Source organism: Hemitrygon akajei, unplaced genomic scaffold (assembly GCF_048418815.1).
Source record: "Hemitrygon akajei unplaced genomic scaffold, sHemAka1.3 Scf000091, whole genome shotgun sequence".
Taxonomy (NCBI): domain Eukaryota; kingdom Metazoa; phylum Chordata; class Chondrichthyes; order Myliobatiformes; family Dasyatidae; genus Hemitrygon; species Hemitrygon akajei.
The window spans coordinates 730,671-750,430 of record NW_027331977.1 but is presented as its reverse complement, the minus strand read 5'-3'; the positions used below and the strand labels follow the sequence as shown (position 1 = coordinate 750,430).

The 19,760-nt window shown below is 44.2% G+C and overlaps 1 protein-coding gene across 1 annotated transcript in view; it reads left to right on the top strand.

The window, feature by feature from the left end:
- Window positions 1-19,017, top strand: part of LOC140722851 (NACHT, LRR and PYD domains-containing protein 3-like) — a 93,729-nt gene extending 74,712 nt beyond the window's left edge. The window contains exons 12-21 of the mRNA XM_073037492.1: window positions 3,221-3,325; window positions 7,018-7,184; window positions 10,141-10,312; window positions 10,415-10,480; window positions 12,287-14,024; window positions 14,544-14,630; window positions 14,768-14,941; window positions 15,094-15,261; window positions 15,425-15,636; window positions 16,580-19,017. Of these exons, the coding sequence (XP_072893593.1) occupies window positions 3,221-3,325; window positions 7,018-7,184; window positions 10,141-10,312; window positions 10,415-10,480; window positions 12,287-14,024; window positions 14,544-14,630; window positions 14,768-14,941; window positions 15,094-15,261; window positions 15,425-15,596 (2,849 nt within the window). The 3' untranslated portion in view covers window positions 15,597-15,636; window positions 16,580-19,017. The remainder of the gene's footprint in view (window positions 1-3,220; window positions 3,326-7,017; window positions 7,185-10,140; window positions 10,313-10,414; window positions 10,481-12,286; window positions 14,025-14,543; window positions 14,631-14,767; window positions 14,942-15,093; window positions 15,262-15,424; window positions 15,637-16,579) is intronic.
- Window positions 19,018-19,760: the final 743 nt, after the last annotated feature.

Here is a 19,760-nt window from a genome sequence, read left to right as displayed (position 1 = left end):
GTATTGTGCTGTAGGTTTTCTGTGTTTACTATGAGGGCGGTGATGGGGTAGGGATGTGTGCAGTCACAATAATAATGCCCGTTATCCCTTTGAATACTTCCATTAGGGTGTCATTCAGTTTCCTGCTCTCCAAGGAGTTGATGATAATCCTGCACAACCACTCACTGTCAATCAGGACCTAGAGTTTGAATGCACTCTTTGAAATTGAATGAAATGTTCCTGTGGCAGGGTGACCAAATCTATGGTATGGCCTCACGAACATCCAGTACTATTGGACATTATGTTCCATCACTGGAATTTGTTGATCTGGCTCTTTAGCTCTGAGGCCGCTTTCAGTGAACTATTTACCTGTACTCTTATGTCCCTCTTTTCCACAACACTCTGCAAGGCCCACCCTTTATAATGAAATTGCTACCTTCATTTGACCTACCAAAATGCAGCTTGTTGGATCCCTTTGGTTTTACGATCCAAAAGCGTAAACCTTATTGCTTAAGTTTGTTTTCATAAGTGTTCTTATGCCAAAGTCAATTGAAATAGACAAAAAAATTAAAGTGATCTGCTGGAGAAGGATAGTGATAACAGAAACATGTATACTATGTGGATGCACACAAAATGCTGGTGGAGCGCAGCAGCCCAGGCTGCATCTATAGGAAGAAGTCCAGTCGACATTTCTGGCCGAGACCCAAAACAGGGCGAAGGATCTTGCCTGAAAAGCCGACTGTACTTCCTATGGATGCTGCCCGGGTTGCTGCGTTCCACCAGCATTTTGTGTGTGTTGCTTGAATGTCCAGCATCTGCAGATTTCCTGGTGTTTGTATTCTATGTGGATAACCTATAGGATGGCAGAATCAAGTAATATGATACTTGCTACTGAACAATGTTTCCAGAAAAAGTAAAGGCAACTACAACTGTAATTGCTGGCAAATTCACTGAGTGATCATGTGCACACTGAGTGGCAACTTTATTAGTTTCACCTGTGCAGCTGCTCATTGATGTAAATATCTCATCAGACAATCATGTGGCAGAAACTCAGTGCATAAAAGTATGCAGGCATGGTCAAGAGGTTCATTTGCTCAAACCGAAATGGATGAGCTACAGCAGAAGACGACACGTGTACCCAATAAATTAGACGCTGCATGTGGATGGTTGGTGTAGATGTGATCGGCTGAGGGGCCTGTTTCTCTGCAGCATATAGAAAACCTACAGCACAATACAGGCCCTGTGGCGCACAATGTTGTGCCAGACGTGTGCTTGCTTTAGAAATTACCTAGGGTTACCAGTGTCTCTATTTTTCGAAGCTCCATGTAGATATACGGGCGTCTCTTAAAAGACCCAATCGAGTCCCCTCCGCCACAGTCACCGGCAGCCCATTCCATGCACTCACCACTCTCTGTGTCAAAAAGAAACTTACCCTGACTTCTCCTCTGTACCTGCTTCCAAGCACCTTAAAACTGTGCCCTGCCGTGTTAGCCATTTCAGCCCTGGGAAAAAGCCTCTGACTATCCACACCATCAATGCCTCTCTTCATCTTAGACACCTCTATCAGATCAGCTCTCATACTCTATCGCTCCAAGGAGAAAAGGCCGAGTTCACTCAACCGTATCTCTTCTTTTCTGTGAATGTATACTTTGCGGACAGGTAACGAATAACTGTAGTTCACAGATCACATCACAATATCTGCCTTCTGCATATTATCAGATAATCCTGATGTTTCTCTGCTGTTTATCCAGACAGCTTGAATGTTGAATAACCTATCCCTGTCACGCCTAAAGGTGTCAATAGTGATGGGGATCCAGTGAACTCAGTTGTGACACAGGACACGGGTGCGTTATGGTCTCTGAACACTGCAGAGCTGAAGCAGGTCCTTTTGGGCCCCATCAAGTCAATGCTGAAGCCGTATTCTGCCTTGCCCCACTGACATTTACCTCCAGACCGATCCCATCCATGTACTTAGTCAAGCTTCTACCAACTGTTCAAATTCTGCCCGTATCATCATTTGCTCTAGAGTCTCGTTCCACACTCTCATCACACTCAGCATGAGGAAGTTCCCCACATCTACCCTTGAAACAGTTCATCAGTAATAACTGCAGGAAGAAGCTTCCTGAGAGCTGGTAACCACGGGGAGCTGGAGGTGATGGGCAATAAGACATACAAGCAGAATTAGGCTGTTCGAGCCTTGGAGATTGCTTCACCATTCCATCTTTACTGATTTATTTTCCTGCTCATCCCCATTCTCTTGCGTTCTTCCTGTATCTTTTGGTAGTCTTACTGATCCAGAACCTATCGACCTCTGCATAAGTATCCCCAGTGATCTGGCCTCCGGAGCTTTCTGCCAATGAATTCCATGGATTGATCACCCATTGACTGTAAAAAAAAAACCCCAAAACAAAACAAAATCCTCCTTATCTCTCTTTCAAAAGATATCTGCCTATTCTGACTAACAGAAAAATGCATGAGGCTGCTCTTTTGTGGCAACACTCAGTGGAGTAGAGGGCATTCCCGGCGATGAAAAGGCCTGTTTCCATCACTCCTTGTTGGCTTTTCCCTTCCTGTGCATTGGTGTTTCCAGAACAGGCAGTGGTGCAACCAGTTATGATACTGTCCACTGTGTAGCTACAGAAATTTGTCAAAGTGTGAGGTGACACGCTGACTTGCAGAAGATTGAAATCATGTACGGGTGTTCTTGTGTCGTCTTTGTTAGGACTGTTCTATGCTAGACCCAGGACCAGTCTTCTGAAATTGAAATGCCAAGTATTTTGAACTTATCGGCAATCTCTACCTCCAGTCTCTTAAAGGTGACTGACGAATGTGTGAATTGAAGGGAGATTTGTAGCTGTTTGGACCATAAGACAAAGGAACAGAATTATGCAGTACAGTCCATCTGGTCTGCTCAGTCATTCCATCATGGCTGATTTAATATTCCCTCTCATCTGCATTTCCTGCTCCCCATAACCTTTGCTGTTGTTACAATTCAAGAACCAATTTTTTCTGGCAGCAGTGAAAAGAGAATAGTCTGAATGAGGGGGGGGAAGGATATTTGAGGGAAGCTGTTTCGTTGAGATCGTGCACCTTGTAGATGTACTCAATGTTGGGAATGGGTTTCTTTCTCAGTGCTTGGCACTCTTCTTGGTTTATTTCTCCTGTGCTTCTCTTTTTTAATATGGATTTGCAATTTTAACAGCGCAACAGACTGATAAAATCCTCTGTGGTTCCTCAATAGCTCCAGTTGATCTCCTTTCTCCATATCCTCTTCAATCAACAAGTAGCAATCAAGGAGAAAAAAGTGATTTGTTTCCCCCCAGTCGTCAGCGTTTCCGTTTTCCAGGTTGGTAGAATGAAAGTAGTTGCAGAGGAAATAATAAATGCCTTGTTGGTTATTGCAACATAATATTGTTTGACTAAATGCTCAGTGAAATGATGCCATTCGGAGTGAGCATGTTTATTGAATGATCAGTTGTATTGAAGTAACCATTGGGATTGTTTACAAATGTAGATAGTCAATCACATAGAGTGGGATTACTGGCTGTTCATTCTAAATGATGCCAACCAATGTGCCCTCCTATACTGATGCCATTTACCCGTTATTGTCTGGTATCCCTCTGCAAATTTCTTACCCATACACTTAGCCAGATACCCCTAAAATGACATTATTGTACCTGTCTCCACTAAACTTTTCTTCATCTACATCTTTACCACCCTCAACATGCAGAAGCTCCACCCCCGACAAACCTATGCTGACCAGTGTTTAAGAAGCTTACTGTTCAAGTGGGCAGGGATGTGTGCATTCATATTAATAATAGCCTGTATTATTATTTTCGGTACCAGTGGATTGCAGGCGGTGTACCACCAGATACAGTGACTTCTTTCTACTTTCGTGGGTCTTTTCTCTTATTGCTTAAACCATAAAAGAGAGGGAGGGTGGGGCAGTTGCTGCACGAGTAGCGACAGCTTGCAGTGAGTTTGTGAGGAAGGATAAGCAGATGATAGAGCAATGATGCACTCGGGCAGATGGCCCGAGATATGCCTGTTTTTAAGCAAGGACTATCATAAACAAGGCGAATGATCTTAGAGCATAGATTAATATGTGGAACAATGATGCTGTGGCCATTACAGAGTCATGGATGGCTCTGGAGTAGGAATGGCTGCTGAGTATTCCAGGTTTTGGATCTTTCAAAAAGGACATGGAGGGAGGCAGAAGAGGTTGGGGTATGGCATTGCTGATCAGGAATAGTAACACAGCTACAGTAAAGGAGGAAATCGTGGATGTATTGTCTAATGAGTCATTGTGGGTAGAAGTCAGGAACAGGAAGGGGGCAATAAGTCTACTGGGTGTTTTTGATAGCCCCCCTGAATACGAGGGGTGATTGATAAGTTTGTGGCCTAATGTAGAAGGAGTCAATTTTAGAAAACCTAGCACATCTCTTTTTCAAGATATTCCCCTGCTAGATTTACACACTTGGTCCAGCAGTCGTGGAGCATACGGATCTTGGACCACCAGAAAGTCTCACGGCAGGGGTGATTGATAAGTTTGTAGCCCAAGTAGAAGGAGATGAGTTATACAGCTCTCGTTACATGCATGTGCATTTCAACTCCTTGATTATGCAGAAAGTTTGAAGTTAATATCTATCAGTTAATAACTCATCAAGGGTGATTGATAAGTTCATGGCCTAAGGTAGAAGGAGATGAGTTGATGATGTTGTTGTTGTTGTTGTTATTATTATTACCAGTAGCAGAAGCCAGACAGAGCACCACCAAATGAGGTGATTTATTTCTCCTTGTGTGGGAGCTTTTTTTAAAAGCATTAGCGATGCTTTGATGAAGGTGGAGCAGTAGATGTAGTGTATATGGATTTCAGTAAGGCATTTGATAAGGTACACCATGCAAGGCTCCTTCAGAAAGTAAAGAGGTGTGGGATCCATGGAGTCCTTGCTCTGTGGATCTAGAATTGGCTTGCCTGTAAAGGCAGAGGGTGGTTGCTGGTGGTTTGTATTCTGCATGGAGGTCAGTGACCAGTGGTGTGCCTCAGTGATCTGTTCTGGAACACCTCTTTTTGAATTTTATAAAAGACTTGGATGACAAAGTAAAAGGGTTGGTTAGTAAGTTTGCTGATAACACAAAAGTTGGGGGTGTTGTGGACAGTCTGGAGGGTTATCAGAGGTTACGGCGGGACATTAATAGGATACAGATTTGGTAGGTCAAATTTGAAGAAAGAATATAATATTAATATAAAGATTCTTGGCGGTGTGGAGGATCAGTGAGAACTTGGTGTCCTGTCCAGAAGACACTCAAAGCTGCTGTGCAGGTTGGCAGTGCTGCTAAGAAGGCTTATGGTGTGTTGGCATTCATCAACCGTGGGATTGAGTTCAAATGCTGTGAGGTAACATTACAGCTAGATAAGACCTGAACTGGACCCCACTTGGAGTATTGTGTCTATTTCTGGTCACCGCACTGCAGGAAGGATGCGGATACTATAGAGAGAGTGTAGAAGAGATTTACAAGGATGTTGAATGAATTGGAGTGTGTGCCTTATGAGAATAGGCCTTTCCTCCTTGGAGTGACAGAGGATAGGCTGTCCTGATAGAGGTGTATAAGATGATGAGAGGCATTGATTGTGTGGACAGCCAGAAGCTGCTTCCCTCGATGTTCATGAAAGAGGAGGCTCCAACAGGTGGAAAAACCTGTAGGAAGCAAAATGTTAAAAGAAAGTTGCCGTGGTTGTTAATAAGGACAGATGTGGATGTCTGTGCAATGTCCCTTCCAGCAATCCTTCAAGGAGAAGTGTGACCCTTTATCTGGAAGGCAGAGACCGAGAGTCCATTAGACTCACATTCAGACAGTCTTCAGATGTCTTTGGAGGGACAAAGGAAACGGTAACAGGTTCTCGCAGAGCTGCAGGATCGGTAAACTTGCATACTTAAGCATTACTGCTGCGAAGAAAAGTCACTGGATTTTCAACAAAATGTTGGCAATTTGTGATATTTGGGCACATTAGGCCTTCCGTTCAGCAATGGAAACCCTGCTTTGTTAATACTTGACTAAGTGTGACCACCAGACGTAATGTAGCCAATCCTCACCTGCCCACTGATATGAAGACAATTGCTACCACTAGAACGTGATACACAATAACTGACTGACTGCTCACAACCTGTTAAAGAACATGTTAACGGAGATCTGGCAAGGTGTTATGTTATGAAATAATCTCAGCATGCATGATCAACAAGAAAAATGGTAGTATTGCAATTCTATAGAACATTACTGTGAAGCGCAGACTACCCTTAGTCTAACCCTTCCCCTTCCACATAGTTCTCCATTTTCCTCTCATCCATGTCCTTACACATTCCTTAAATCCCACTGATGTATCTGCCACTACTACCACCCCAGCCGGATATTCCTCACACCTACCACTCTCCGTAAAGCACTTAATTCCGACAGCCCCCACCACCTCCCCATATACTTCCATCTGATCGCATTGATGTTGTGCCCCCTTGTACTAGCCATTTCTATCCACTCTATCTATGCTTTATACATCTTTTTACCTCTATCAGATCACCTTTCAGCCCTCGCTCACTCAAAGACTATGTTTGTTACAGCAGCATCCTGGTGAATCTCTGCCTCCTCTCTTTTAAAGAGGCGACCAGAACTGAACACAACTCTCCCAGTGTGGTCTAACCAGGATTTATAGAGCTACAACATTACCTCGTGGTTCTCGAACTCAATCCGTAAGCAAATGAAGGCCAGCACACCACACACCTTCTTGACAACCCTACTGGAATTTGTTACCCAGTGTACATTGTTCATTGTGGGAGAGGGATCCAGGTGACATGCGGGGATGCAATATTTTGTACCTCCTTAATAATCTTGTAGACAATAAATATATAAACTGAATTGAAAGTTGTAATTGTGTCAATGAGCAGTGTGTGGGTTGGAAAGCATGGTTGGTTTGGAAGGCTCATAGTGATGGTGGATGTGAGGCAGATGTTGTTTTGATGGAACTTAAGTTACCTATTTGCACCACAGATACTGATACTGGAATTTTTGAGCTGCTGGCACAATGCACAGATTACCAACTGTTGCAGCTGATGAACTTCTACCGGGAGAGACTGAAACCTGCGATTGAGGACGGGGTTGAAGAACTGGTCTTCCTGTTGAGAACGGGGGGACATTTCAGTGTACAGGAACGCAAGGTGAGCAGGTGGATAGCTGGGGAATTCTGTTACAGAACTGATTGCAGCATAGAAAGAGAGATAATAGGCAGTCTGGCTCATCTTCTCAGTTCCGTTCATTGTAGTGGTGACGTTGATCACTGAATAATTTGTGCCGAAAACACAGTGGTGTGGGAAATGTGAGTCAGAATCAGAAATGATTATCTGATTGAAAGACATCCAGGCCATTGGTCAAATGTGGATTGGTATTGCCCCATGGGTTCTTATTAAATCTCTCCATTCTCATCTTAAACCTGTCTTCCGGTTCCTGATTACCCCAACCCTGGGAAAAACACTCTGATGATTTTATAAACCTCTGTAAAATCATTGCATATTTTCCTACGGTCCAGTGACAAACGTCCCAACCTGAGCAACCCGTCTCCATAGGTCAGTCCTTCAATTCCTAGCAACATCATAGAAAGCTCCTCTGAACTCTTTCCAGCTTAATGACATCTTTCATATAGCAGCACGGCCAAAACTGAAGAAAGTGTTGGAACTGTGCTCTCACCAACATGTACAACTAAAACATTACATCCCAACTTCAATTCTTAATGCCCGAACATGAAGGCCAGCATGCCTAATGCCATTCTCCACCACCTTGTTGATCTGTGTTGTCACTTTCAGAGAATCATGTGCATTTTTTTTTCTTACCACTGTGCTCCCAACACAGCCCATGGCCCTACCATTCACTGTGAATGTCCTATCCTGATACATCTACCCAAAATGCAACACCTTGCCCTTGTACGTTATTTCCCTTGTTCCTTCATTCCAGTACTCCCTTGTTCCCTAATCCTTCACTAACTGACAATGCCACCGCCAATTTTAGTGTTACCTGCGAACTTGGTGACATGTATAAATCATTATACCAACAACAATTACGATTTGTTGGTGGCCGGTGGTGTGATGGCATCAGCATTCGACTTTGAGTTCAACCCCGTGCCGGGTTGAGGGTCAAGCTAACAACTTGGCCTCTTTAATGACAGGCAAATACTAGGGAAATGCAAACTGTCTCCAAAGAATGACAAGGCACGAACGGAAACAAGAACAAAAAAGTACGAATCATTATATAGAGGGCAATTACATATCGTTCTACAGAGGTCAAGGACCAATGGTTTACACAACTAGTCACAAGCCTTCAGTATGAAAAATGCCCTTTACACCACCACCCACTGTTTTCTACTATCAAGCCATGCTGACTAAATCAAACGATATATAACATATAACCATATAACAATTACAGCACAGAAACAGGCTATCTCGGCCTTTATAGTCTGTGCCAAATACTTACTCTCACCTAGTCCCACTGGCCCGCACTCAGCCCATAACCCTCCATTCCTTTCCTGTCCATATACCTATCCATTTTTTTTTTAATGACAACACTGAACCTACCTCTACCACTTCCACTGGAAGCTCGTTCCACACAGCTACCACTCTCTGAGTAAAGAAGTTCCCCCTCGTGTTCCCCTAAACTTTTGCCCCCTAACTCTCAACTCATGTCCTCTTGTTTGAATCTCCCCTACTCTCAATGAAAAAGCCTATCCATGTCAACTCTATCTATCCCCCTCATAATTTTAAATACTTCTATCAAGTCCCCCCTCAACCTTCTATGCTCCAGAGAATAAAAATCCTGCATTTCCAAATGTCTTATCATCTCCAAATTCCACTCTTCTAACTTAAGTGTACTGCTCAATAGTTGCCAGGTTTTTCTTCGAAGCCTTTCTTAAATTTGTCCCTAAAATTTCAGTCCCTTTAGAACGGATGAGAAGGAATTTCATTAGCCAGATGGTTGTGAATCTGTGGAATACATTGGCACAGATGTCCGCGGAGGCCATGTTGTTTGGTATATTTAAAGTGATAACTTCTTGATACATGCAAGATATCCCGATAACTTACTCAATTTCCAAAGCCTTCATTTCCTTCTCCATGGTAAATCAGAGGAGAAATGTTGGCTTTTTCTGTCAAACAACTTCAATCAACTTCCACACCTTCCCAATGCCTTCAAAAATTGCATTGCTCCAATTTAGAACTTTAACTTTGTGGACCAAACCATCCCTTTCCAGATCTGCAGGCTACTGAAGGGAAGGAACACCTTGCACTCCTTTGGTCGAGATTTGTCTCTACTCTGCCACCCTAAATCGATCTAATTTAAGACTAATAAATTGAAGGGCTTCAGTCCCAAAGTGATCCCCGCTGACATTGCAGTCTGTTAGTCAAGATTTGTCGACTCCCTGATAAGGCGTCAACTATGTTGCCTGGGGGAGTGGGGGGAAGTTTCCGAGCACACTTAACAAATTCCATCCTATTTAAGCTGTTGCCCTCAATACTGTCTTGTGCAATTAATTCCTTGATTTCCTCAGTGGCAGAATCCAGTCAGTTCACATTTGCAACAACAAGGCTTTGAAGCTTCTTAATTGTTTTTAGGGGATGATAGTATTGAATGCTGAGCTGTAATCTATGAAGCCCACCCCGATCATACATCTTCGCTGTTGAAAAGCCAATGAAATTACATCTGCTGTTGACCTGCTTTGATAGTAGGCAAAATCCATGTCGTTCCTCAGGCAGGAGTTCATATGCTCATCAGCAACTCCTCAAAGCACTTTATCAGTGGAGCAAAGTGCCACCAGACAATAGTCATCGAGCCAGGTTACCACAAACAAAAGGATCTGCAGATGCTGGAAATCTAAGCACAACGCACACACAAAATGCTGGAGGAAGGAACTCAGCAGGCTTCATCAGGACTTGGCCCGAAATGTCGGCTGTCCTCCTTTGCATTGTTTTGCACGTTGTCTGTTTGCATGTAGTTTTTCTGTTATGTTGCTTTGTGTCTACTGTGAATGCCTGTAAGAAAGTTAATCTCAGGGCAGTATGTGGTGATAATTTACTGTGCACTTTAAAATTTTCTTCATTGTTCTGTGTCTCCAAAATATATTTTCCACAGCAAGTTATTGAGCTTACAGAGAAAGGGTGCCAGACAGAGGGTTCCAGACTCTTGTTCAGTCTGGTGATCGAGAAAGGAGCCCAAGCCCGAAGAGCAACATGGGAATACTTTGCGGAAATGAGGAATGAGTTGCCAAAATTGGACAAGATCCTGAAAGAAATCCAGGAATTCGGTATGGTTAAATAACTCATGCAGTCCTAAATCTTATTGAAATAATCCAGATATAACGAAGTATGTTGGATGATATTTCATGGAAGCTTTTTGATGTCAACAGGTCCTGATCCATATGAACACATGAATATCACCCGACCCTTTTGGGATTTATCAACTTCTCTGAAGGGTAAGTAATGAAAACCTTGATTACAAACCAATTACTTCACATAATTGAAATTGATCTGCGATTGTTCGCGGATCATTGAAGCTGAGAGCCCAGATGTCAGCGTTTGGGGAAAGGGATGTTCTTTCACTTTGGTCAATATGGGTTGTTTTTAAAATGTGCTTTTAAAATAAATTTGACTTAACCATCATTTATTTGTACTCTGAGCTTAAGTTACACTTCATGTCATTTGTAACCCCCTCTCTGTGGCTTGTAGCAGATTTGGCTTGTTATCTAACTCCGCCTAACAGCCACATGAGTCAGTGTTGCATGGGCAACAGTGAGAAGGTCACCATCAATAAGCAGGGTCAAGGGTTGGTATGATTCAGGTTCAACCAAACAGGAAAGTGGAAATGTTCTGATCGGGTAAAGAAAATTGCGGTGAATGCTGTGTAAATGCTGCGACATGCAAGGTTATCATTCAACAGGAAGTAGCAGAGCTTACACCAGCATAACATTAAAATGGAAATACAGTTTCAGATATTTCAACTTTAACAAACAGTTAACAGGAAATGAAGTGAAAGGGTCCAGTACAGTTAAGCCAATCAAAATGGGTCCATGAACGTTTGAACTCATTTCTGATGAGTGGAACCCAGTGTAGTCTTATTTGAGATACTATGCTACTTAATTGGGACAGGAGTCCGTTGTCGAACAGTTTCCAACTAGCATCAGTCGAGTGACCGTGTGCAGCCATTAGACTCCACACTGTCCTGAGAACAAGCAGTGTTTAAATAATGTCAGGTGCGTGTGTTTGTGTTCAGAAAGCAGTGATTTTTTTGTCACTGGTAGATAGAGAGAAATAAGCAGTAAGACTATTTAGAGTTGTTTTCCTCACCGCTGTTGAAGAGGTTTTAAATATCATCAGTTGTGTGTGTTTGTATTCAAAAGGCAGTGATTTTTCTCACTGATAGTTGGCGAGACATGCGCATTAAGACAACTTAGAGATGTTTTCCTCAATGTTGTTTCAAGCATTCAGGCTTGGAGATGCCAGAAGCAGCCAGGACTGAAAATAAATCAAGCCAGGAGGTTGAGAGGTGACCCAATAGAGGTGTATAAGATGAGAGGTATTGATTGTGTGGATAGTCAGTGGCTTTTCCCAGGACTGAAATGGTTGCCACTAAAGAACACAGGTTTAAGGTGCTGGGGAGTAGGTACAGAGGAGTCGTGAGGGGTAAGCTTTTCACTCAGAGAGTGGTGAGTGCGTGGAATGGGCTGCCGGCAACAGTGGTGGAGGTGGATACGATAGGGTCTTTTAAGAGACTTTTGGATAGGTACATGGAGCTTAGAAAAACAGAGGGCTATTGGTAAGCCTAGTAGTTTCTAAGGTAGGGACATGTTCGGCACAACATTGTGGATCGAAGGGCCTGTATTGTGCTGTAGGTTTTCTGTGTTTTAAAACAATTTCTCATCTTCAACAAGTTAGGAGCTGTGAAGAACTTGAAGGTGTAAACAGTCATCATTAATATTATAATTAAATTAAATTGAGAACAAAGACACAGCTGAATCTATGGAAAAACTACACACAGTGACTCAAGGAATGTGAAGAGGAATTTTTCATCTTCATTTTCAGCAAATATCAGTTTGTAGAGATCTGATACTCTGGTCATTGATAACTGTTGTGTTAGTGGCCTGTGAACATCATTTTACTCTGTCTCATCTGAAGAAGCATTGAATTAATTCTTGATATCTTAGCAGTGAGTTCTGGTTAGAGTTTCTAGGTTAATTTATGCCAAACTTAACATGATTTTTATTCTCTCTGTTCCATGGAAGATGTTCAACAGAAACACAAGGAGACTCTACGGTCAGAGACTGAGACATTGAGAGTGAACACGATCCTGAAGAGGGAGAAGGTGAAGGTTTTCCAGCTGGTTGATCACTACACTGAGCTCACGGTTATTTCCACTCTTCGAGATCGGAGATTGGTGGAACGTGAGCTGCTGGCCAAAGGCCGGGAGCATGAACGATGGAGAAAGAGACATCTCCGTGGAGAGCTGGAAAAAATCCGAACTGATCAATTGTTCCAGAGCAGCTTTACCCGAAGTAAATCCCAGTCTGGGAATTCAGCAGTAGTGGCTGGAGTTGCTGGAATAGGGAAAACAACAATGGTGCAAAAGATTGTCTATGACTGGGCAACTGGGAAGATATACCAACAATTCCAATTTGTCTTCAGTTTCAAATTCCGGGATTTAAACGTAATTAAATGCAGAATAACCTTGAAAGAACTTATTCTGAATCAGTATCCTTATTTTGGGAATAACCTCACAGAGATCTGGAACAATCCAGAGGGATTGCTGTTTATATTCGATGGTTTAAATGAATTCGAGAACAGTATTGATTTTGCCAACAGTCAGAGGTTCACACAACCTCAGCACCAGTGCCCAGATCCCGAGTGGTGGTGTGAAGTGTCTGACATTGTGTACAGTTTAATCCAGGGCAAGCTGCTCCCAGGGTGTTCAGTGCTGGTGACCACCCGCCCCACTGCGTTACGTTTATTGGAAAAGGCGGCGATCAGTGTCCGGGCTGAAATCCTGGGATTTGTTGGTGAGGAACGGAAGGAATATTTCATCAGGCATTTTGAAAATCAGGCAGTGGCAGCAGCTGTTTTCAAACATGTGCAGGAGAATGAGATCCTGTACACCATGAGCTACAATCCCTCCTACTGCTGGATCCTTGCTCTGGCACTGGGCCCCTTCTTCACACAAAGAGTCAGGGACCCGCAGCGAGTTCCCAAGACCGTCACCCAACTCTACTCCTACTATATCTACAACATCCTGAAAAACCACGGCCGTGAGATTGAAAGTCCCCGCGATGTCTTTTTGAGCCTGGGTCAGATGGCCTTCAGGGGAGTATCTGAGAAGAAGGTTGTGTTTACGGATGGAGATTTGATCAGCTACAATCTACAGCCTTCTCAGTTCCTGTCTGGGTTCCTGACGGAGCTTTTGGAGAGAGAGGATTCCACCTGGAGCGTAGTGTACACATTCCCACACATCACCTTCCAAGAGTTTGTAGCCGCACTCGCACAATTCCTGAATCCACATCCTGCAGATATCCTTAAATCCCTCAATGAAGCTCACGGTGAAGAGGATGGGCGATTTGAGGTGTTTCTCCGTTTTGTTGTAGGTCTCTCCTCCCCAATGACAACCCAGGGCCTGCAGGAGTTTCTGGGTCCATTTCCTCATCAAACAATCTGCCTAGTGATCGACTGGGTGAAGGAGGTGTTTGAACGGCAGATTGGAAACGCAGGGAGTGAAACTAGTAAAAGGAGCCTCCTGAACACACTGCACTACTTATTTGAGTGTCAGAATCGTGGACTGGCTCAGGCCGCACTGGGGTCTGTGGTCACCCTTTCATTCAGTGAATTGCGACTGATGCCAATTGACTGCGCTGTCCTGTCCTATATCATCGGACTCTGTGAGACAATAAAGCACCTCGATGTGTGGAACTGTCGCATTCAGTGTGAGGGACTCCAGCGGCTGGGACCTGTGCTGCACAAATGCCTGGAGTTGCGGTAACTGTTTAATTGTCTCTAAATCTGAATAGTAGTATTTTCCCCCACTTTGATCTTTTCTGTAGCTGGGTTTTCCCTGACCAATGCCTTACTGCTCCGGATTGGCACTGTCTTGTTGACTCCCTTGCCCTGTCCACCTATAGTTTCCACTCTCCAAGCTTTCAGCTTGTGCATTCTGCCCTCTCTCCCACCCTGTGTGTGAATTACCCTGTCTTACTCCGTTCCCCCCACTGTCCCAACTGTGCCTGACAACCCTCCAGCTTACCCTACCCATGGTTCTCTTCCTCTCGTACGCGAATAGGTCAGTCTTTTGAATAGGACTGAACGAGGAAATTTTACAGGAGACACACTGACAGCTCTTCCTTAACTCAATTACTGACATTCCATGAACCACTAAACAAGGTTCTGAGGACAATAATTTTGCTTTACTAGCTTTCCGAAGAGCTTACCGTAATATCGAAGTTGTATGCTGTTGGACGCAGGATGTGAGTCAATTTGTTTTTCACTCTCTCTGTTCAGACTGGGGAACAATGAACTGGGAGATTCCGGAGTGAAGCTGGTGTCTGCGGCTCTGAGGAACCCGGAGTGTAAAATACAGAAACTGGGGTAAGTACCAGAAGGAGAGAGATTGGGTTTACAGACGCTGGGTAGTTGATGCTGAACACTATTGTGATCAGTAGTCGTGTTACTGATGAACACTGGGGATTCTCACCATCTCCTGTCTCGCTTCTTCTCATCTCCAGGATGGACCAAGTCCATCTCACAGATTCTGGTGCTGAGGATCTCTCCTCCGCTCTCAGTGCCAACCGATCACTGACGGAGCTGGATCTGAGTTACAATAACGGCCTGGGAGATTCAGGGGTGAGAATGGTGACTGCAGCTTTGGGGAACCCAGAGTGCAAAATACAGAAACTGGGGTAAGTACCAGACTGCGGGAGATTGTGTTTACTGTCACTGTGTGTCTGACATTAAACATTCATGTGATCGGTGTTGGTGTTCCTGGTTAATAAGTGGGGATTTGCACTGTCTCATGATTTTTTCCCTTACCCTCACACTCTCTCATCTCCAGACTACGGGATGTCGGTCTCACAGATTCTGGTATTGAGGATCTCATCCACCATCTCTTTCCAAATGACTCACTGGTGGAGCTAGAGCTGGGATGCAACTCACTCACAGACCAGTCTGTCCACAGCCTCAGAATTCTCACACATAACCTCCCGAATCTGAAGCAGATCGGGTGAGTGTTTGAGCAAATGTTTAATGTGGTAACATATCAGTGGAACCACGAGCATCTGTAGTGATATTTGTCTCTAAGTGTTGAAGAGGCATTCATCCCAGTGTCCCGTTACTGACACTTCTGTGTAATTTTTGTTTCCTCTTTCTTCCTCACTCTGTCTCAGGCTGCTGGGCAATCATTTCAGTGAGGGAGCGAAGCACTATCTGGAACTTCTGATGCACAGACGACGCATGCACCGACGGATCTCCCCATTCAGGAGTGGATATCCCTTCTTCATCTTTGACGATGATGATCCAGATTTCGGTCCCGGTGGTTTTCATGAACTCTGGCTCTAGCCAGGCACTCGTCCTTCTGCGATCAGAAGATACGTCAGAGGTCAGAACGGGGCGTAAAGCCTGTTGCTTACGATCCTTTTTTATAAAGTGTTAAGAGAGTGAGCGGGAAAACACAGAGACATGACGAGGGGTAAAGAAGAGAAAGCAGGCAACGAGAAGAACAGGGTAAGAGGGGTTCAAAGTATTGTGGTCTTCTCATACCAGGCTACAGATAACTAATGTCCCATTGAAATTCCATGGATAACAGATAACAGCTAACCGATTAAACAGCCAGTGGTGTCACCCACCACTGAAAGCAGGAAGTTTCCGTAAAACTACAGAGGCGAGTGTAACAAGTGGAAAACTCTCTGAACAATCATGGAATAATACGTATAAACATACAAGCATGCATACTGGAGCTAAACGACAAGATTCATTCCTGTGATGTCAGAAGTGATGCTGCAGCCACGTGACTCCTTTGCCTGTCAGCCGCGCTCTGCTTCTGGATGCCTGGCGTCCGTTACCCCCAGAGGAGAATTGTACAGGCTGGAAGAGCCAGGGGTGCAGCTTAGTCTGGGACACTCGTGTCCCACGGTGAGATGTTCAGGGGAGAGCATCGTTTGCTCACTGTACTGAGGACGGCACACTCAGGAGTGTGGCCAATACAATGATGTCAGTTTCACAAAATACCTCGATCAGATCTGAGTCACTGTCCTGAAGTGTGATTTTCTTATAAGTAAAAAAAGGGAAATGGGACTGAATACTCAGCCTGACATTCTTTGATGCTGGACAGTTAGTTGTGTCTCGTTGGAAGTGAAGTAGGGTCATAGTAAAAGGCCGTTTGTGGACCGAAGAGCCTGTTATGTGCTGTAGATTTCTATGTTCATAACTTCGTATATAAAATTGTGAGTATATTTGTTAAACATGTTGCCAGTGCACACCTTGTATAATTTACAATTGTAGTGATGAAATCGTTAAACCGCTGTTTTAATGTTGCCCTACAGTAGCAGTCTAGTGCGCCCCCCACTGGCAGAGCAGCGCCACTGCAGTGCGGCCATCTCCTGCCTGCTCCACATAGCAGTCAATCATGAGCGGCTGGAAGAACTCAGCGGGCCATGTGGCATCTGAGGAGGAAGAAGTGGACAGTTGACACTTTGGGACATGATTATTTATCTCGACCGGAGAGAAGTTGGGAAGGTAGCCGGTATAAAGTGGGGAGGAATACTGCAGAAGTGCTGGCAGAAGCTGGCCGAATCCAGCTGTGGACAAGTGATTGGCAGATGGAGGAGGGACAGATGTAAGTAGTACCAGAGGCTGTGTGGTGATAGGTGAGGCAGCGCAGGGACAGAGATAAAGGAACCTGATAGGAATGGAAGATGGAGCAAAGAACCAAATCACGGTGGTGGGGACTTGACGGCCAGCTGTGCAGCATATGAGATGCCGTTCCTCCAGTTCGTGTTTGACCTCACTCTGATGGAGAAAGCCGAAAGCAGGCGGGTGGGCCTTGTAACTGAGAGGGGATTTAAAATTGCTCACAACTGAGAAGACCAAGCGACCATGGTGGACAAAGCTGAGGAGCAAGGTGAAAGAGGTCTGCTAATCTACACCTGTTCTCAGCAGTGTGCAGGGGAAATGAGGTGCAGGAACAAGTGTGACAGCTCCTGCCCTTCTGGGGGAGGTGTGGAGGACTATGTGGATCAGGGAGGCATGGAAAGCTGTCAGAAATCAGATGGGAATGATCTCCTAACCTCACAACGTATGCCTTAAAAGTTTGCACCAAATTGGCTACTGGCACTGCCTCTATAACAGTATTCTGCGTTCTTGCATTTTCCCGTGCAGTACCTCTTTGCAAAACAAAGCTCCCCCTGTAACTCGGCACACGTGACGACCATCAAACAATTCATAGGTTTCCCTGCAGCAGATGAGGCTGAGGTGTGAACTCATAAAGGTCTCTACCCCCTTGAAGGTGGTAGAAGTTATGTATGGGTCTACATGTTGGTCAAAAGCTGCTTCTGTCGTGCCTGTTATTGATTGGCCCATTTGAAATCTGTAGCAGCTGTCTGTAGTAGATCAGTACATGGAACTGTGATGTCGTGACAATTACAGGGACCTGTTGAGAGAGGGACAGGAATGGCTGCTTACTGTCCCAGGTTTCAGATGTCTTGGAAAGTGGGGTGGGAGGTGAAAGTAGTTTGGGGGCGGGGTTCCGCAAAACAAACCAGTAAAATTATCACAGCTGCAATCAGAGGGAACAGAATGGACGGCTTGTCCACTGAACATACGGGTGGAACTCAAAAATAAGGATGCAGTTAGTAACGAGCGAGAGTCTGCAGACTCCGGAAATCCAAGGGAGGCACTCAAAATGCTAGAGGGACTCAGCGGGCCAGTCGGCATCTATGGAAAAGAGCACTGAAACGATGAGGACTGACGGTTGACAAGTGATGTAGGTTTTTCCCCTCACAGATGTTGCCTGGCCTGCTGAGTTCCAGGGTGACTGGTCATTTGTACTTTAGAGTCCCAGAGCTACCAAGCACTTCCATGATCGATATCCTTGCATTTCCTCCCTGTTCCATCTAAAAACTTCCTATGTGCCTCTTGTCACATCAGAATCACTATGCGCGCGTGCGCGCACACACACACACACACACACACACACACACACACACACGAATTGAGGAAGATTAAAATAAATATATAACAGCAGATTTGTCACGGTGAGCTTCAATTTCCCTAATATAATGCGGGATCTTGATATAAGAGGTGCAAATAGTGGACAATTTGTTAGATCCATGTAGGGGATATGGAGGGTGGAGAGTGGGTGTTTTTGTTTATCAACATATAGGTAGTCCCAATAAGAGGAGGGATTTGCAATGGACCCGGCCCAGCGATTGGCCACTTAGGTGGTGAGCAGTTAGGAAACAGTGACCAGAACTCAATAAGTTTTAAGATAGGAAGAGATCAGGTTAAATATGGACCTTGCGGGAGAGAATAGGATTGGAGCCGGGCAAATTACAATATTGGTCAGGAGCATGGAGAGTTCATTGGGAACTGCTGCTTTTTGGTACAGTCCACACAACAGCACAGAGTACAGGGCAGATATGTTCCTGTCAGGAGGATGGACAGTGATGGTAAGGTATTGGAACCTTGGAGATCGAAGGTATGATTTTAGTCACCAAGAAAAAAAGGTTTGTAAAGCTAAGGAGGCTGTCAAGCTCTGTATCAAACAGAGCCATTAAGGAATATAAAAATGCCCAAAAATAATCAAAGTTTAAAAAAAAATCTATAAGGGAATTAGACAAGCGAGTAGGGGCTATGAAATGCTGGTGAAGAGTAGGATTAAAGCAAATTCGAAGACTTGCGTCAAGAGCAAGAGGATAATCAGGGATAGATTAAAAGTAGTGAATGATAAAGTGGGAAACGGTTGAATACGGGGGTGGGGGGGGTGGTGTCTTAAGAGTACTTTGCATCAGTATTTACCATAGGATATGGAGGGTTGGGTGATCAGTGCTAAGCATGTTAATATGTAAGGCTATTATGATGTAACAGATTAGTTAGATGGCATTAAGGTGGCCAAGTCTCCAGGGCATGATGGGATATAAACATTCAGCCCATTGAGCCTGCTCTGCCATTTCATCACGACCGGATGTTTATTCTTGATAATTTTATTTTATTGTAAATAAGTCTTTAATCATTGCCGAAAGTTTGAGAGTCAATGAATGGTTTATTGTAAACATCTTTAATTTGAATAGGAGCAGAGAGCCAACGCATAATTTATTGTAAATAACTTTATTTATTGTATAAAGACTCGGATTTAAGGAACGTTTTTTCTATGTAAATAACTTTATTTTGTAATATTCGTGAATAAAGTATATTTGGTGGAGAAAAAAATCATCATGCTGATCCGTTTCCCTCTCAACCCCATGGTCCTGCCTGTGGGCCTCTGCAGCCGCTTATGGCAAGAAATTCCACTGATTCATCATCCGTTTGCTAATAAGAACAACTCCTCCTCATCTCCATTCCAAATCGATGTCCGTCTTTTCTGACGTTGTGTACTGAGGTGCTAGACATATCCACTATAGGAAACCCCCCCTTCTGACATCCACTCTACATGGACCTTTTAGTATTGATAGAGTTCAATGAGACTCTCCCCGCACCCCCCCTCCAGCCACCATTCTTCTAAATTTC